At 38.2% G+C, this 19,066-nt stretch overlaps 1 protein-coding gene across 11 annotated transcripts in view; it reads left to right on the forward strand.

The window, feature by feature from the left end:
* Positions 1-13,403, forward strand: part of LOC148864010 (bZIP transcription factor 68-like) — a 45,224-nt gene extending 31,821 nt beyond the window's left edge. For 5 of the 11 annotated variants that reach the window (XM_088979055.1, XM_088979048.1, XM_088979056.1 and 2 more), the window contains one exon: positions 11,250-11,838. In XM_088979055.1, the coding sequence (XP_088835181.1) occupies positions 11,250-11,318 (69 nt within the window). In that variant the 3' untranslated portion in view covers positions 11,319-11,838. Of the gene's footprint in view, positions 1-11,249; positions 11,839-11,918; positions 12,214-12,257; positions 12,535-13,386 lie in introns of those variants that run through there. The other 6 variants (XM_088979051.1, XM_088979057.1, XM_088979053.1 and 3 more) reach the window with 4 other exon arrangements.
* Positions 13,404-19,066: the final 5,663 nt, after the last annotated feature.

The raw sequence follows: 19,066 nt of genomic DNA on the forward strand, positions 1-19,066 counted from the left end.
CCCTTGGGGGTAGGTTAACTGAGATCAAGTCTACCTTAGATAATTTTTCTATGTATTATTTGTCCGTTCAAGATGTCAAGTGATAGTGAGAAAAATTGAGAAATTGATGAAGGATTTCTTGTGGGAACCAATGGAGGAGAAGAAAGACCACTTGGTTAGATACTTAGATGGGAAAAAGTGAGTAGAAGAAAGGAGGGAAGCCTGGAAATAGAAAATATTAGTAAGAAGAACCTACCCTTTCTTGGGAAATGGTTGTGGAGGTTATATTGTTTGCTTTGTGTTGTTCTAGGGGAATTAGTCTTTTTGCTTTTATTAGTTTGATACAAATTATGAATAGAGGTCCAAAAGCCCTACATTTTGTTGTTCAATTGTAAAGTTGTCTCTTCTCACATAATGTTCTGAAATGGCATGTGCTTAGTGATTTAAAAGGCATTCCTGAGGCATGCCTAGGTGCACAAGCAAGGTGCATTTTAGGGTATGTGTGTGCCTCACCTTGGTCCCAGGTGCAACACTTTAAAAAGACATGCACTTGGTTTATCTTGTGCTTCAGCCCAAGCACACATCTTTTTAAAATTTGTGCATTTTTTCTTTTTTTTTTTTATGCCTAGTAGCTTGGTACTTGTTGGAATAATATTAAAATAACTTAGTTGCAGATGTTAGGGCCTGTTTGGATAATTAAAGTGCTTTTTTATTTCTGTTATGTCTGTCATTGTACCAAGGCACACAAGGGTCTTTTCCCTTGTTATGTCTGTCGCCCTATATATAGTAAAATAAACACTGGCTCTGCCAGAACTGTTACATTGCAAACCTTCTCTCTTCTCTTCTCTATTCTTCTTCTTCTCTTCTCTTCTCTCCTCTTCCACTTATCTCTGGCCGGCTACACTATCAAGATGGTATCAGAGCGGGAATGCTGATTAAAAGAGAGCAGATCGATCAACCCTATTGTCAAGAGAAGATCGATCAACCCAAAGAACAGATCGAATAGACTAGCAGAAAAGAAATTTGATTATGGACTACAGAATAGCTACAACTGGTACAGTTCTCCCTATTTCTTCTCTTCTTTACTCTCCTTGGTCATGTGCCGAGTGAAAACCCTATGAATCTGGGGCAGCTGAATGCTGTCGAACCTGTGTAACCCTAGTTTTCTTGGATCGTGTGATCCTGTTCATGTGTTAAGACAACTGTAGGTCAATGCTGACCTGTCTTCTCAATGGTTTGAGTTGACTATAAGTGAGAAGGATCTCTCCTGCTGATTAGTGGCTGTTAGATTCTGGAATTCTGGTAGGTGGGGATTGATAAAACTATACAGGTCTGAAATCTGCCGAATATTACCTCAGTTTTTGTCCGGAATTTGGTACTGTTTGTGCTCAATCTGGTTGGTAAACCCGAGTGTGAGGGTGTGAACTGAGTGGAGCATTGTTTTGTGGAGTAAGGAGGGGTCCTAAGTCCGGTGTTTGGGACTGATTAACTACTTGACCATGTCGACTGAGAATTCTGCTACTTCAGAGATCTCAGGGAGCCACAATGGACTGAGTGGGGGAATGGATATGAGCTTTCTCATGGCTGTCATTCCCTTTGATGGTCTGAATTACCTTGACTGGTCTAGGGGGATAAAACTCTACATCACTGCTAGGGGGCGAATAGGATACATCAATGGGAGAGTAAAGGAACCGAAGTATGGAAGTGTTGAGCATGATAGGTGGAACCAAGAGAACAATATGGTGATGTCTTGGCTCTTGGTTTCAATGCTGCCACGAGTAAGGAAGACTTTTATGTGGGCTGAAACTGCTTGTGAGATATGGGAACAAGCGAAGTCCACTTATTCAGAACAGAGACACTATGCCAAGATATATCAACTACAAGCTGAATCTTCTACTTGCAAGCAGGGGGAGAGCTCTCGATGTACTATTCTGACTTGACATCAATATGGAAAGAACTTGATCACTATCAGAATGTGAATTGGAAGTGTGATGAAGATGCAAAGGCCTATAAGTCACTTGTATCACAGCAACGCGTGTTTGCCTTCCTCCTAGGGCTGAATCCGTCATATGAGTCCATCAGGGTACAGATCTTGGGTAGTAAAGACTTGCCATCAGTCCAGGAGGTGTATGCCTTGGTGCAGTCAGAAGAAAGCAGAAGTGTGATGAATGGTGTAAAAGGGGAGTCAGTTGCCCTAGCAGTTCGGGGAAATTCAGATACAAATGTCGGAGGTGGCTTTAAAAGGGGTGACACTCAAAAAAAATCAGAAGATAAAAGCAAGCTTTGGTGCACTCACTGCCAGAAGACACGACACACTAAAGATACATGCTGGGATCTCCATGGAAAACCTAAATGGGCACAGGATTTGGGTAAGAAGTCAGTACCGGATCAGGGCAAGAAACCAGGCCAGCAGAATCAAGAAAGGTATAACTCAGCTAATATGGCATCGACAGAGACTAGTCCTTCCGTAACTCAGGAGAGACATCCCGGTTCTGACCCTAAGGAAGATATTATCAACTCCTTCCGTGAACATTTGGAATTGTATGGTAGGACTCTTCGCCAGGTGGATTCTGGGCCTACTCCTACCTCATTTGCGTCTACATCAGGTAATGCCACAACCTTCCATGTGTCATCTCATACTACTGATTCACCTTGGAGCCTCAAATCACATGATCGGTAAGTCAAATTTATTCCAGACATATAACCTTCTCTCTGGGAGAGATAAGGTAAAACTGGCTGATGGTTCTTTTTCTACCATAGCTGGCCAAGGCACCATATCTCTCCCACTTGGCCTTACTCTTCCTAATGTCCTACATGTTCCGAAATTACCTATTAATTTGCTGTCCATTAGTAGTATTACTCACTCTTTGAATTGCTCAGTCACCTTTTTTCCGTCTTCATGTGCGTTTCAGGATTTGGCCTCGGGGAAGACGATTGGTAGAGGAAGCATGGTGGATGGTCTCTGCATGTTGGAGAATAATGCTGGTCTAGTGGCGATTGAGTCCACAAGTTTGTCGAGTGAGAGTCGGGCCTATTTATGGCATAGTCGTTTAGGTCATCTTTCTTTTGAGTTGTTAAAAGTTATGTTCCCAAAGTTGTTTGAGTCATTGTCAGTGAGTCAGTTACAGTGTCAAACTTGTCAGTTGAGTAAGCATTGTAGAAGTTCTTTACCTTTAAGAAATAAAAGATCTGAATTTCCTTTTCATATTGTTTATTATGATGTTTGGGGCCCTGCTACTCTACCTATTGCGGCTGGTTATAAGTATTTTGTTACTTTGATTGATGATTATTCTCGATACACTTGGGTTTACCCTATGCAATCTCGAGATGAAGTGCCACAAATTGTGAAAGATTTTCAACGCATGGTGTTCACTCAGTTCCAAACGAAAATTCATATTTTTCAGTCGGACAATGTAAGGGAATATTTCCATAGTGATCTCACGAAGTTCTTTGCTTCGAGTGGGTCACTTCAGCGAAGCTCTTGTGCCAGGACATCCTAACAAAATGGTGTGACTGAACGAAAAAACCGTCACCTTCTCGAAGTTGATCGTGGCTTGCTGATTCATATGAATGTGCCAAAACAATTCTGGATGGATGCAGTATTGTGTGCGACATATATCATCAATCGCATGCCCTCTTGGCTACTAGAGTATAAGGCCCCATATCAGCTCTTGTTCCCTACTGCCCCGTTGTCCACCATTCCGATGCATTTTTTTAGGTGTCGTTGTTTTGTCCACAACTTGTCACCTACTCGTGGTAAATTTGACCCTCGGGCTATTCCTTGTGTTTGTCTTGGTTACCCTTCATCTCAAAAGGGGTATCGTTGCTATGATCCCATTGCCCGCAAGTACTACGTTTCCATTGATGTCTCATTCTTTGAGAGTCAACCGTTCTTCTCGGTTTCTTCTCAGGGGGAGAGTAGGTTTGAGGAGAAATAGGTGACGACTCAGATTCAACTACCTCCTTTACCCGATCCTCTTCCGTTTCGGGTTTTTCATTGTCGCCATAAGAGCCAGTAGAGTTCAAGAGCTATGGAGCCAGACACTATGCAACCAACATCATCGGATTCACCCGAGGCAGATCCGTCTCATCAGCCAGGTACACTTGCTCCCATTGCTCCTTTAAATGTTGATTCACCTGTCCCCAATGATCTTAATATTCCTATTGCTAAGAGAAAGGGTGTTAGATCTTGTACCACTAATCATCCTATCTCTAACTTTGTGTCCTATGAGCATGTTTCGCCTTCGTACCGTGCCTTTCTCTCTTCTGTGGATGATGTCCCCATCCCTAAGATCGTGGCAGAAGCTTTGTCAAAACCTGAATGGACAGATGCAATGCAGGAAGAAATTGATGCCTTACACAAAAATGGTACGTGGGAGTTGGTAGATCTTCCTGAGGGGAAGGAACCAATGGGGTGCAAGTGGGTGTTCACAGTGAAACACAAAGCTGATGGAACTGTTGATAGGTACAAGGCTAGACTGGTAGCAAGAGGCTTCACACAGGTATATGGAGTGGACTATGCAGAGACTTTTGCTCCAGTAGTGAAGATGAACTCTATCTGGATTCTCCTTTCCTTGGCAACAAATCTTGACTGGGATCTTCATCAATTGGACATCAAGAATGCCTTCTTGAATGGTGACTTGGAAGAGGTGTACATGACCCAACCCCCAGGGTTCTATGCCAAAGGCAGTGAACAAAAGGTATGCAGGTTAAGAAGTCCCTATATGGGTTGAAACAATCACCTCAGGCTTGGTTTAGTAAGTTCCATTTAGCAGTCCAACAGATGGGGTTCAAACAATGCCAGTCAGATCATACCCTGTTTGTAAAAAGAGGTGAAGGTAAAATTGCAGCTCTTATTGTGTATGTGGATGACAGTGATCACAGGAGATTGGGAGGCTGAAATTCAGAGACAAAAAAAATTCTTAGCCACTAAGTTTGAGGTGAAGGATCTAAGCCCTTTACGATACTTCTTGGAATTGAAGTTGCACGCTCTCACAAGGGCATCTTTATTTCCCAACGGAAGTATGTACTAGATCTACTAGAAGATACAAGCAAGTTGGGGGTAAAACCATCTGATTCACCTATTGAACCTAATCACCATCTGGGAGACAGTCAAGGAGAGTTTTTGAAAGATGTAAAGATGTTCCAGAGACTCGTGGGGAGACTTCTGTATTTGTCTATGACCAGGCCTGATATTGCCTATGCAGTGGGTGCCCTTAGTCAATTCATGCACAGCCCGAGGACAACTCACTTTGAGGCTGCAGAGAGGATCTTGAGATATCTCAAGAAGTTTCCTGGAGCTGGTTTGTTGTTCCAGAAACACAATCATTTAAAAGTGGAAGTATATATTGATGCAGATTGGGCAGGAGCATTCAACCGAAAGTCTACCAGTGGTTATTGTGCCTTTGTAGAAGGGAACCTTGTCACATGGAGAAGCAAAAAACAAAGTGTGGTGGCCAGATCCAGTGCTGAAGCAGAGTATAGAGCGATGGCTCATGGGGTTGCAGAAATCATGTGGATAAGAAATCTGTTAGGTGAACTGGGTTTCGCAGTAAGCAATCCTACGTCACTCTACTGTGACAATAAAACTGCCATCAATATTGCTGCTAATCCAGTTCTGCATGATAGGACGAAACACATTGAAGTGGACAAGCATTTTATCAGATAGAAACTTGAAAGTGGAGAAGTGTGCATACCATATGTCAGCTCGGAAGAGCAACTTGCAGATATCTTCACCAAAGGTCTTCATCATGTGCGGCACAAAGATTTGTGTGACAAGTTGGGCATGATTGACATCTATGCTCCAACTTGAGGGGGAGTGTTGGAATAATGTTAAAATAACTTAGTTGCAGATGTTAGGGCCTGTTTGGCTAATTAAAGTGTTTTTTTTTTATTTTTTTTATTTCTGTTATGTCTGTTATTGTACTCAGGGACACACGGGTCTTTTCCCTTGTTATTTCTGTCGCCCTATATATAGTAAAATAAACACTGGCGCCGCCAGAACTGTTACATTGCAAACCTTCTCTCTTCTCTCCTCTCTTCTCTTCTCTTCTTCTCTTCTTCTCTTCTCTTCTCTCCTCTTTTGCTTATCTCTGGCCGGCTACACTGTCAAGAGTACTGAAGCTCCGAAAACCTCATATTTGCTAATGTTGCTCATTCATTCATCCTAATAAAAGATTTTTTAAATGGCACTTGAAGTTCTAAAACCTTTTTTTATAGGGATTAAGAATTTAAGACCCTGATATGGACTTGTTTGGGCTTGCCTCAAGGGGCTTGGTACAAAGGTGGTTCGTAGAATCAAGAATGCATAATGCTTAATATTACATTAACTACATTCATAAAAAAAAAACATCACATTAACTATTTGAAGTAATGCAATTGGGGGAAAACATAAAGAGATTGAGAGTTTTACATGCTTGAATATGTTTTATATGTCATGCTTGATTTTATTTTAAACTTTTCATTTTAAATATGTTTTACATGTTATGTTTATGTATTTTAATTTGAGATAATAGGTTTTTTAAACATTTATTAATATTGTATTTAATATTTTGGATTTTTTGGTTTTTTTTTTTCCGCCTAGTGATTCTAAAACACTGGGTCATGCAGAAATGCAACCACTGCACTTGATCTTGTGGCGACAAACTATTTGTGCTTCCTTTAATTTGTTAGGTTTCCATTGACCATAGTAAAATCTTGCTTCAACCATTGATTTGTATTAAAAGCTCATCATCATTATCTAAGGCCCTGTTTGGTAGTACTTTTCAAAGTACTGCCTGTAACCATTGATTTGTTACAGGATTCATGAATGCTGTTTCGCCATTCTGTTTTATTTAGTACTGTATCCATTGTGAAATCATAAGCTTTAATTGACTTCTTACTACTTCAACTCATGTTCTTTTTGGTCTTCCCCTAGCCCTTCTATCCCCTTTAAATGCAAATGCTTAACTGATTTGTAAATGCTTGTATTTTCAGATGTTAATTCTTAGAAAGTGGTAGTTCCCTCTGAGTTGAGGACTTTTGGAACTGAAGAATGTTTTTTAAGCAACATCAAGATGTTTCATCCTGGGGCAGTGTATAAATTAACTGGTAATACACACAGCTTATGCAGATTCAGGTCTGTGAGGATTCTTTGGCTGTGGAAAGAACTGCACAGGGTGGTGATAGGTCTAGTAGTTCACAAGACTGTCTCAAGCTTGTCCTATTGTGTTTCAAAGGAAGTGGGAATGACTCCCCAGGTTATGCCTATTGAAGTTGGCCCACAGAAACAGAAACACAAATCTTATTTGTCTGAAAACTTATTGATGTTATAGTAATAGACTATCTAAGAGAAGGTATAAGTGTCTTAGATATTTCGGATTAATCTCTCAAGGTAGACAAGGCACTTGATTTTAAGATGATGGTTGACATAAAAGAAGTTGGGAAAGATTTTTGGTTTCTCTTCTTAGGTTTGCTAACATTTTGGGTTGTGGGGTGAGTGATTGGCCTATCAGTTATTTGGGTCTACTAGGGGGGGGGGACACAAACTCTAAGGCTTTCTAATACCCACCCAGTTCTAGAAAGGTTGATGAAGAAGATAGCGGGTTGGAAAAGGAATTTTGTTTCACTTGGGGGAAGAATCACCTTAATCAAGTGTGTGTTTGGAACTGTGGGCATTTATTCACTAAATGCTTGTACTTGATTTGCTTGCAAAACCAAGAAAAGCAATAATGAATCCATTTATTGACACTTAGGCGCCATTAGGCACCACATCAGCAAAACAGTGAATAAATGCCTACCCGTTGGGGGAAGCGCTAAAGTGAAGCTTCCCCAAACGGTAGGTGCACACATAAATCAATGTTTGCTTTTGTAAGTCTCTATGCGTACGGATCCACATAATGAGGGAAATGCTGAAGTGGTGCCTCTGTGGCAGCATTTATTCAATAAGCGCCCACGGTTCCAAACACCGCCCAAGTCTACTCTTGCAAATCTTCCGGTATACTCCATCTCCAACTTTCACATTCCTGCAAAGGATACAAACAAGTTAGAAAAAAATAATGAGGGATTTTTTGTAAGAACTTGATGAAATAAAAAAAGGATCACTTGGTGAAGTGGGAGGTGGTTTCTAGGAGTAAACAAAGTGGGCTAGGGATTGGAAACATTAGAAAAAGAAATCTAGCACTTTAAGGGAAGTGGCTCTGGAGTCTGGAGATTATCCCTTGAGCAGGAGAGGTTATGTCACAAGGGGATAGTGAGTAACCATGGTTCGGTAGAAAATGGTTGGGATATTGGACTCACCCTAGGCTTCACATGCTTCTCTGTGGAAAGCTATTCATTGCACTCTACCCTCTTCTGTTCCTTTCATAAGGTATGATGCTTGTTCTGGACCTCTGGTACTAAAGTGCACTTTTGAGCTTTTGAGAAGACATTTGGATTGGGGATACTCAAGGTTCAAAGTATCAATACGATACGCTCCTTAGTGGACATATTGTATTGTATCTTTTGGTCCCCGGTACACCTGTTTACGGGTGTTTTTAGGGAAACCATTTTTTTTAAAGTTATATATATATAGTGCTTAAAGCTAAAGCTTGAAAAAAAACTAAAATCAAATGAAAGGAGTATGGTTTAAAGTACCGGTACACATAGGTGTATCGATACTTTGAACCATGGGGATACTTCCCTTTAGGATAGATTCCCTTATCTTTACTCTCTTTTACTGCATAAGTTGAAAACAATTTCTTCATTTTGTGGGGATAGGGATTCTTGGGATTTGGTCTAAGGAGAGGCCTTAGGGAAGCCAAAATGGGGGCTGTTGATGAGATCCTTTGGCTCTTTCTCCCGTGCTTCTTTTCTCTCTGCCCTCCTCCTTCGCCCCCACCCTCCCACCCAAGTTAGGCTGTGCCTTTTCTAGCTAATGTGATCATTCTAGTGCCTAAAAAGGTAAGGGCCTTTTGCTTGGAAGCAGCTTTTAATAAAGTTAACACTTGTTATGTGCTTTATAAAAGCATGCTAAACTAGTGCCTGTCTCATGTCTGTATCCTTTATTGTGCCCGTGGTGAGACAGTAACACACTTGCTAATCTCTTGTCCGTTTATATCTTGTATTTGGGATTGATCTTCCTCTCTCTTTGGTTGCAAGTAGCTGTCTCCTCTTTCTATGGAAGCTGTGTTTGATGCAAATTTCCTTAGACAACTCAAGAAGAGGGGAAGGGTTGTTTGGAGAGCCACTAGAGCAACACTTTTCTGGACGGTTTGGGAATAAAGGAAAATTGTATCTTTCAAAACTCAACAAAATCCAAGGAGGAACTAATTGGAAACTTCACCATCAAGGTAGCACACCAGGTAAAAGCAAGTGAACTGTTCAAGGAGTTCTCAGTACAGGATACAATCAGGGGGTGGAAAATATAATTGCAAATCCACCATCTTTCAAAGCTGTGGTTCTGAGAGTTGGGAGGAGTTTTCAGAGATGAGGAAGTGTACCGGTTCTCTATGTTGGCCCAATAGGTGTGGTAGACTTGCTTAGGGTAGAGATTTTGGCCCTCCTCCAAGGACTGAAATTGGCCAAACAATTGGGTTTCTAACAGATAGAAGTGGAAGGTAGACTCTAAGCTTGTGGGTGGATCAAGGAATTTGGGGATGTGGACTCACAGGCAGATCATGAGGGAGATAAATTGTCTAGCAAGGGAGATTGGTGTCCGCTTCAGATGGATTAGAAGATCAGCTAATGGGATGGTCAACTCTTTAGCTAAATATGGGACAAATAGAGGGGGGGGGAATCTCTTTTGGGCTGCATTGTAAATTTGTTTTCAGCTTTCTTTTTGTTGGGTCTCTTGATTGTTTTAAAGTTTTAACTATTAATTGAAAGTTACTGTTTCCAATAAAAAAACGAAAAGCCATTAGTTTGTACCTTTGAAGCTCTGTTTGTATTGTTGAGGTGATTTTTATTTGGAGGATATAGGATGCGAGGTCGGTATTTTAGTGATTCCAACATGGTTTCTTCTAATTATGAAAGAATCTGAACTTGGGCGCCGGGGGGGTGCGTGCTACTGATGTGTAATGGTAGGAGGTTGAGAAAGAATCAGAATACATTTGAGAAGCTTTGGAGTGTTATGGTTTGTTATTTCTTGGTCTGGGTAATTCAGTGGAATTATATGTAGCTGAGTATTTATTTATTTTTCTTAATTGGGATGCTTTGTTTCTTTTGCAGATGATGTTAGGTTTTGTTATGTGTTTGAGTTAGGTGGGATGATATTATGTTTGTTTACTATTTGCTGGTCTCATATCATCATTTCTTGTTATTTCTTTTTTAACAATTTTTTTTTACTATCCAAAAAAGATTTTGTTTTCCAATGAGGTACGTAGATCAAATGACCAGCACTAAAACCATATAATGGGGCACCAATCTTCACCATGCAACTTGTAAATATATTAGACTGGGGGGCCGACAAGTTTTTCGAGTTTTCTGATGATCTAGTATATAATTTCTTTGGGAACTGATGCTCCATTCTTTTAAGATGGGTTCAATCCAGATAAAATCTTTGAACAGCCCTAGATCCTTATTTTCAAGTGCTCTTGAAGTTGTTGAATTTCTGATGAGCTTGTTCATTGGACTGCTACTGATGAGCTTAGTTAACTTTCTGTAGAATCTAGCACTGTTTTTGGTTTTCCTCTTTCCTGAATAGAATATTAGACCACTTGGATGTCCACAAGTTGCTTGTTAAGAGTTTGAAGTGCATTCAAACCAATAGTGGTCTTTTCAACCTCAAGTGATTATCATAAAATGTACTGGCATCTTGTGAATACCTCCTGGGAATATCATATGGAATGGATTTCTAATCAGGCCACTTGGGCTTTGCTAGACAAATCCAGTTTCCGCCATCAGAGATATGGTTTGGCCAAGCAGTCTATCTATTAGATAGGGGATCTATTGGATCTGTCATTTGCTTACATCCCCGCTAAATGTTAGCTCCACCATTTATTATTATAAACACTTGCAGAGCGATGATAATTTCTGAAAGCTTCAAATTTTGCCATATAGGAGGGGCTGCTTGGTTAAAACTTAATGGATATAGGATGGATAGGAGCTAGTGCATACCCCTTTTGGGGTGTAAACCATGTTGCTACATATAAAATTTGTGGTTTATATAGATCTCTTTCTTATTGGTTCATCTAGCAAAATTATGCCCTGTGTATTTAATGGGTGTATGCATGTCGAACTTTCGAAGGTTGCTTTTTCTATGCACATTTTAGCAGATAAATACTGTGAAGTTAAACATTGTGATATCCATGCAGGAGAAACTTAAAAAGTATAAAGCACAAGATTCTGGAGGTCTTAATAGTAACCTGGAGCAGAACCCCTAAAGGCATCTAATGCAGTTAAAACTGATGGATGAGAGCTGGTAATTTTCTGTTTTGATTACCTAAAAGCAAACAGATTAGTTTTCAGAAGCTGACCAATAATGATATTTGTATGCCCTCTGTTGGTCTTTCTTTTTTGTGTGTGAGAGAGCTGCCTCAGTAGGTTTAGATTAAGGGGTAGAAGTGATAACTATTATAATAGCCACCAAAGGAAGGTCAATGAAGATAATTACTATTAGAAGAGTCTAGATGTAGACAGGAAGTGGTTCATATTTAGATTCTTTTTTCTTCTTTGGCTGGCTGGGAAAATTCTAATAGATTATTGATGTATTTATTAGCCAGGACTTTTAAACTCTAACTACAGTTACACCATGCATTCAATTATCATGCATGTATTTTCTAGATGGGCAAGGTAAAGGTGTTTGGATAGTTCTTCATTGTCACTTTTGACTTGTACGGGTAATCCTTACTGATTCAAGTTGTACAGTTGAGAATATTACATGCAAGATTTCTTTTACATAAACTAGCTAGGTATTATTAAGCTACACGGCAATTGATCAAGCTATCGAGGTGCTTGTTGACTATAAATAATTCTCCATTCAGAGTACCTTTGGAGAAAGTCACAGAAGTCTGCATGAATGGTCCATGGCCAAATGTCTCCTCGATTTGTTCTCAGCCACGACTCCTAATGTGCTTTTTTGTGACTTTGAATCAACTATGGATGCACCTCCATTGGAAATCCTTGTCATTTGCATTCTTACAAGATGCTAATGATCATATTGTTCCACTTTTGGCCTTCTGCTTTTTTTTTATTTTGTGCAGATTGGCTCTCTCTATGGAATATTCCATTACTGAAAAAAATATGCTAACGGTTTTCATTTCTGGGGTTCCACTTGTATCTAAGTTGATTCAGCTTGATTTGCACTTGAACTACTCATGCAGGAATTGGTTCCAATCAAATCGTCCAAAACACTTACGACTTAACCCATGATTGTATAATTTGTCCGCTTGCCATCCAGTATTTTTTGACAGACATGGTCCATTATAGGTGCGCCCCTCTTTCAAATGGCAAAGACTGCAGAAGGTATTGTTTCCCTGATAGCATGTAAATTCTTTATTGGCAAATTATTACTTTTTCTACTTTTACTTGACATTCCCAATAGAAAACATTAATTCTGATTGAATAATAAAGAAAAACGATGGAACTACTTTTGAATCATAATTTCCATCATCATCCAAGCCTTATCCCAACTATATGTGGTTGGCTCCATGAATCCTATTTTGCCTCTGTTGAAAATACAAATCAGGGTCCTTGTCATGAGAATTTGGTAAGTTTTAGTGCCAATTGCCAGCCTGGTGCAATCCTCTTTTATCTGGGCTTGGGACCAGCCGTGCAAGGCAAGTTTACACTCGTGGAGTGAGAGATATTTCTTAAATTTCTAGTTGATGCCTTGCTTCCCAACTGATGTAGAGAGCCCTCCAATGGTTAAAGTAAAATAACCAGTTACTATCAACTGAGATTGGTATTTACATCATTAATCCAGCTAGTTTTAATGTGGGCAACAAAAGGTCTTAAAACATGTCGTTAAACCATTCATCTCTTGACTGATCTTCCATGGGTGTGGTGTGGGGTACAACTGTACAAGAGTGGTGGCCCTCAATATTCTTTTGACCGAAAAAGACAGACAGGAGACTGAATGGGTTGACATCTCACTCATGCTCAAGAACGTTTTCAACAGCTAGAGTTCTTTTTTTTCTCTCTTTTTTGTCATCTTTATTTTGACACATCTCTTGAGCTTTCTGCTCACCTGACCTGGATAACTGTAGCACCGATTCAAACTCATCCTCTTTCACATACCAATCAAATTTCCCTTGTCGGCATTTGCGGTGGAGAGAGAGAGAGCTGAAGCCTTCAAAAGCTCTAGTTTATTTTTTTAATTGAATGGTTGCATGGCATTCAGTTCATTTCAGGGACAAGCTCGTGAAAAATAACCTATGCCTTCCAGTTTTAGTAAGTTTATTTTGGTATTGCAGTAGATGAAGCCATGAATTCTTCTTTTGTTTTTGCAAGTTGGAATTTGGAGGAAGCCACACTGGTATAAAACTCATCATGTTTATCGCTTCTAAAGGGTCTCCAGAATTTGGCCTGATAATCAAAGTTTGCAGAGAACAAATGGTCCAGGTTGGACCGTCATTTGTTATGCCACATGTATGTAAGATTACCAGGTCACCAAGATCTCTCCGAACAGCTGGATATTTTCTAGGTAAATCAATCAAATATTTTGCTTTACTCCTTTTGATCAACCTGTGCTGTTCGTTAGATGGGAAACTTTGAGATTGGCCACATGTATGATTTGCCATACCATATCAGCTTTATGGCCCACAATGTAGGGGACCTTTCCATCATAACATCAATTGCTAGAAGTTGAGTGACATGGTCAGCATCCCGAACCCTTTCTGTTCACCTAACAGATTTGTTTGGTAATTGAGTCAGTTACCAAATTTCTTCCTATATATGGTATTCATAATGATCATAACAATCTATAGCAATAGTAAAATATTTGTAGTCCCTTGCTAGCACTGGAAGCTTATTTCTGGGGAAGCTTGTCCGAGGCCTAAAATTAGCAGTAAGGGACTAGAACTAGATTAGGTGCTAGTTGAGGCATTGAAGATGATTCTTTCAAGGCTTAAAATAACTCCAACAGATCCACCAAGATCTTATTATTATTCTTATTTTTTGAATTGCTTTGAGTTGCTAATGGGAAGTGGGGAATGTAACCTTGACACTGTAGTTCATTTCCTTCAATTTTCTTTTCTCATGTCTTGAATCACATCTCGGTGGTCAATGGAATGGATTTGCTAGGATGCATGAAATTGGGTTCCTTTACCTGTTAAATGGGTATAGTCTGACTTTAGAGTCTCAGCTTGTCATTGGAGAAGAAAATCAAATGCATGGTTGATCTGGTTTTGAGGTGAAGATTGAATCTTCATATCTTTACTAATAGACAAATGATATCTGGGTTGAATATGTGAGGACAACAATTTAAGGGGCTCTAGAAATCTTCCTGGAGGCAAAAGAGAGAGTCTAGGATGCTAAGGATAACTCTGTTTTAATTTATAGATCTTTTTGTAGACTTTGCTGGCTCTAGAATGGACTGGCCTCGATTACATCCTATAAATGTAGGCATTCAAAGTTTATTTCATCTTTCAACTTTGGGTGGCCTTTGGGTGGCCATTACCCTCCCTCCCCTCTCTCGACATGGGAGACCTTTGGGTGGCCATAATATTTTTTACTCACATAACCCAATCAAGTTTATTACTCTGTTAAACCCATCATAACTACACAGTTTCAAGTCTAGGGGCTTTCATATTCAGCTTTTGTTCCTGATTGCCCATTGAAATTGTTCTAGAAAAAGGTTCTGATGTTTATGGAAATGGACAACTGGGTTGTGAATGGATTCTGTCTGATGCCCAACTGGCATTCAATTAGACTATTTCGTTTTTGAATTTTATAGCTTGTATCTATTTAACAACCTGACAGGATGTGCAGATTTGACCACATCCAAACTAATTAAGATTTGAGTTTGATTGAATTATATAATATAATATCACGATTATAATATAATATATGGGATTCATAAAAGGGATTATAGTTGATAAGGGCAACTTTTGGGTCTCATTATCAATGAAAATAATCTTTTTTAATATAATTTATAGAATAGAGTAACTTTTTTGTTTTTTTTTAAATATCAAAAAATGGTAGAAACATTGTTCATCTCCTTCCTTCTTCGAACAAATCTCCCCACCTCCGGCCTCTATCTTTCTCTTTCCTCCTTTTGATGGCCATGAAAGAGCTTCATCGCTGCTTCCTGAACCCTTGGCCCTCCTTTCGGATCCACCTCCATGCCCAAGATTGCTGGAACCCTCTGCTTTAGATCATTGAAAGAATTGTTGGCCAGGAATTTGGAATAGCAGAGTGATTGCTGCTTTAGATCATTGAACAATGTTTATACCCTTTTTTGATATATTTTTTTAAAAGGTTATCATATTCTAAAAATTATGTTAAAAAGATTATTTTTATTGATAATAAGACCCAAAAGTTGCCTTGGTCATAATCCCTTTCATAAAACATACCCCATATAGTTGGGACAAGACTTGGGGCTTGTTTGTCTGTATTGATTTGTGACCTTTGGAAAGCAATTCACCTCTGAAAAGAGGAAAAGTTGTAATAATTTGCCTTTTCTGACATCTAAATGTAGAGAATATTGTTTTCTCGGTTAACAATTTTACCCCAACAATATAATGACATGTAATGATTACTTTGAAAAGATGAAATGATTAAACAAAATTACCAAAATGTCCAAATCAGCGATAACTAGTCAATAATAATATATAGTTAATAAATAATTTTAATTAATTAATAATTTAAAAATGCTAGTAATATTAAGTACTTAATTTTTAAATAATTAATTAATATTAAGTAGTTATTTAAATAATATTATATAATTTATAATAGTATTAAATAATAATAAATAATATTAATTAAATAATAGTAATTACATAATCACATAAGGTTAATTAAATAATTGTTGCTTAATATTAATTAAAAATGTTAAAAATAATTATTTAATATTTAAATAATTAAATAAATATTAATCATTATTATTAATTAAGTAATTATTAGTGAGTATTATTTAAATAAATAATATTATTTCGATAATTAATTAATTAATTTTACAATAATATTTATTTAAATATTTGATTATACAATTATTTTATATTGGGTCTTCTCGTAATAAAATACATTTGAAAAATGTAGGAAGGAATTAATTTTGGTGCTTGATAAGTGGTCGAATGGGATAATTTGTTAATAAAATACATATTTTCAACTAATGTACATCAAATGACCATTGATGGATATCAGCTCGTATGGTTTGAAAGTGAAGGTAAAAGAATATTTTACAGTGCCATTTTTGGTAATTTGTTTGTACTACCAAACAAAGGATGGTATGATAGTTTTGTATATCTGATTTGGAGGTCAAATATAGAGGCTCCAAAACCGAGGCTCTTAAAGGAATTATAGCGCAATCTACCGAATGGACACTAAATAGCGGTTGCTTTTTTACTTTTAAGAGGTTAGATTTTTTTAGCGCAAACAAACAACACCTTAGCTGATGTTTGGTAAAAATAATATTTAAAATGACATTTATTCCTATAAATTTATGAGTTTTTTTATTTTAGATAAGGATAAAAAAGAAAAATAAAGGGGGTAGGGAAGAAAATGGTCTCCTACTAGTATTAGCTCCACCTTGTAAAGAGAAACAAGATAGAAATGATAGTGTGTGATAGAGATAAGGTTATAGGTAAGAGTAAAAGTCACGGGCATTTCTGTCATAGAGCGAGGTTATTTTTCAAACAAAAAGTTCTAAAACACCACCTCTTAGCTCAGTAAGGGGCGGATCCGAGCCACTCTTTTAGATTTAAGTTTTAAATAGTCAGATCGAATTCGGGTGTGGCTGAGTCCAAATAGAACCGAACCTAACCTTACTATAGTCCGATAAATGGCTAATTGCAATTTTCTAATGGGCCTTAAAGCCAGTCCATGATGTTCTATGTAAACCCTAAGCCCGATTCAATATAGACAAGACAACCATATTTTAGGTTGTGTTTGGTACCATTACTATTTCTTTTTAAATGTTTTGAATTGATTAAGATATAGTTTGTCAGTCATTTCAGATAGAACGATTAGACTTTACCTTGTTTCACCAAACAGCTTTCCCTACATATAAAACAATCTCAAATAATAGTTGTCTGTGAATGTGAATCTATATTGATGATTCACACTACTAACAAGCAGATACTGTTGTAGGTGGGATCCATCATCCATCCCGTACCAAAGCCTAACCTCTGAACCATACACTATATGCCAACTTGGAGGGCCCCAAAGACGCTCACTCCCTTTAGTTTGGCTTTTTTCTCTTTACGAGAGAAAAAAACTAAGAAACAAGTAGAAAGAAATGGGACCAAATTTGAATTTAGTGAAGTTATAACTCCAATTATGAGCCACCTAGAGAGTTCCACAAGTGGGATGATTGGAATGTTTTGGACAGTTTCGTACATTATTTTTCTGTCAATGGCTGGTTCATGTCCGTAGTAGCCTTTTATGGTCACATCCATCACTTCGGCCATCTCTAGGTGGCCACTTGCAAGTTCGCTGAAGTATGACATGATTGAGGTATCCATCTGTATTAAGTTAGGGAAACCATTTACTACACTTTCCCTGGTAATTACTAAAACTTCATTCTTTGAATATTATTTCTTTTTGTCGCCATTTGAATTTCCGACATTAGAACTCAAAAACCTTTCCTCGACTGACTTGGCATTATTTGGTTAGATTTTTTATAACGAAAAAAACAGAAAAGCCTGATCACTTTTTAAGTCGCCAAATATAATTCACATATTTGGTCTACCCACTTGCACCCTAAGGGTACTTTTGGTTTGCGGGATGGGAATGGGAAAAAAGAGGAATATTATTAAATGATTCTTTTTTCTCATATTTTGTTAATGAGATACAGTGGTTTGGAATGAGAAAAGAGTGAAAAATGAGATCACAAAAACAACTGAGCAGCGCAACCCCAATGAGAAAGGAAAACAGTGAGACACGTCTGAGAAAGATTATCGAGCTGATCAACCACTCAGAAGACATTGAATCCAGATGAAAAGAGAGCGCAGGCTAATAAACCACTTTAGCGATTGAGTTTTAAAATAGATTTTAAGTTGGATGGATTCATGAAAGAAAAACATTTATGGGAAATGACATAAAGAAGGTGTTAGCATTGCCATGTAATCATGTATACAAGGTTTTCTATCAATGTTTTTGAACTATTGTTGATTCGGACGGTTAGACCGTTCAGCCTGAAAACTTTCCAACAGTTCCATTTTAAATTAAAGTCGGTCTCTAGTAAAAAATTATTGAATTGGTCAATGATTCATTGACCCAAGCGGTTGCCCGTACAATGGTTTTGGCTGTTTTTTATTTTAATTATTAAATTTTTCATCAGAACGAACCATCTGTTTGAACCGGATGGTCGAACCACTGACCCAGAAACTAATGACCAATTCCGGTTCCGGATTGGTTTTTAAAACATTGTTTTCTATTGAATTATAAGATAGATTAGGGAAACCATTGAATTATACTTTAATTCATATATGAAAGGATCAACCATCCATCCATCAATCCTTTTAATTCATCCTTAGACTGTCTGGCTGAGGCTGAGGGCGACCTTCTCTTTTCCTAGTTGCCTTGATATTTAACATGGTGCTTTTGAAGGGCCAAGAAAATGTAAAAGGCAAGAAAATGTAAAAGCAGCACTGCCCAAACAAATTGTTTACAGCTTACAAAGTTCTATGGCTTGTTTACGGTTTATTTCTCCTTCCTCATGAAAGTGTTAGCTTTAGTTCATTAGACGGGTATGATAATCTCCTTATTTGACTATATTTATTTACTTTAGGAGTTGCTGCACTCACTTGTTGATGATCAAATTTACCTTGCTTGTCATCTTGTTGTTAGGGCCCATTGAGGTGGCTCAGAAATTAGCTATGCCCGCTGGAGTAGCCCCGGGCTAAAACCATGAATCATGCATGGACGATGGACCTCAACGCATTGCTGTGGGTCCCATCTTGAATTGGATGAAACGAAAAGTAAAATAGGGCCACAACAACGTATAACTAACTAGTGGAGGGATACTCCA

Source organism: Nelumbo lutea, chromosome 3, assembly GCF_056320005.1.
Source record: "Nelumbo lutea isolate HS-2025 chromosome 3, American lotus-T2T, whole genome shotgun sequence".
NCBI lineage: Eukaryota > Viridiplantae > Streptophyta > Magnoliopsida > Proteales > Nelumbonaceae > Nelumbo > Nelumbo lutea.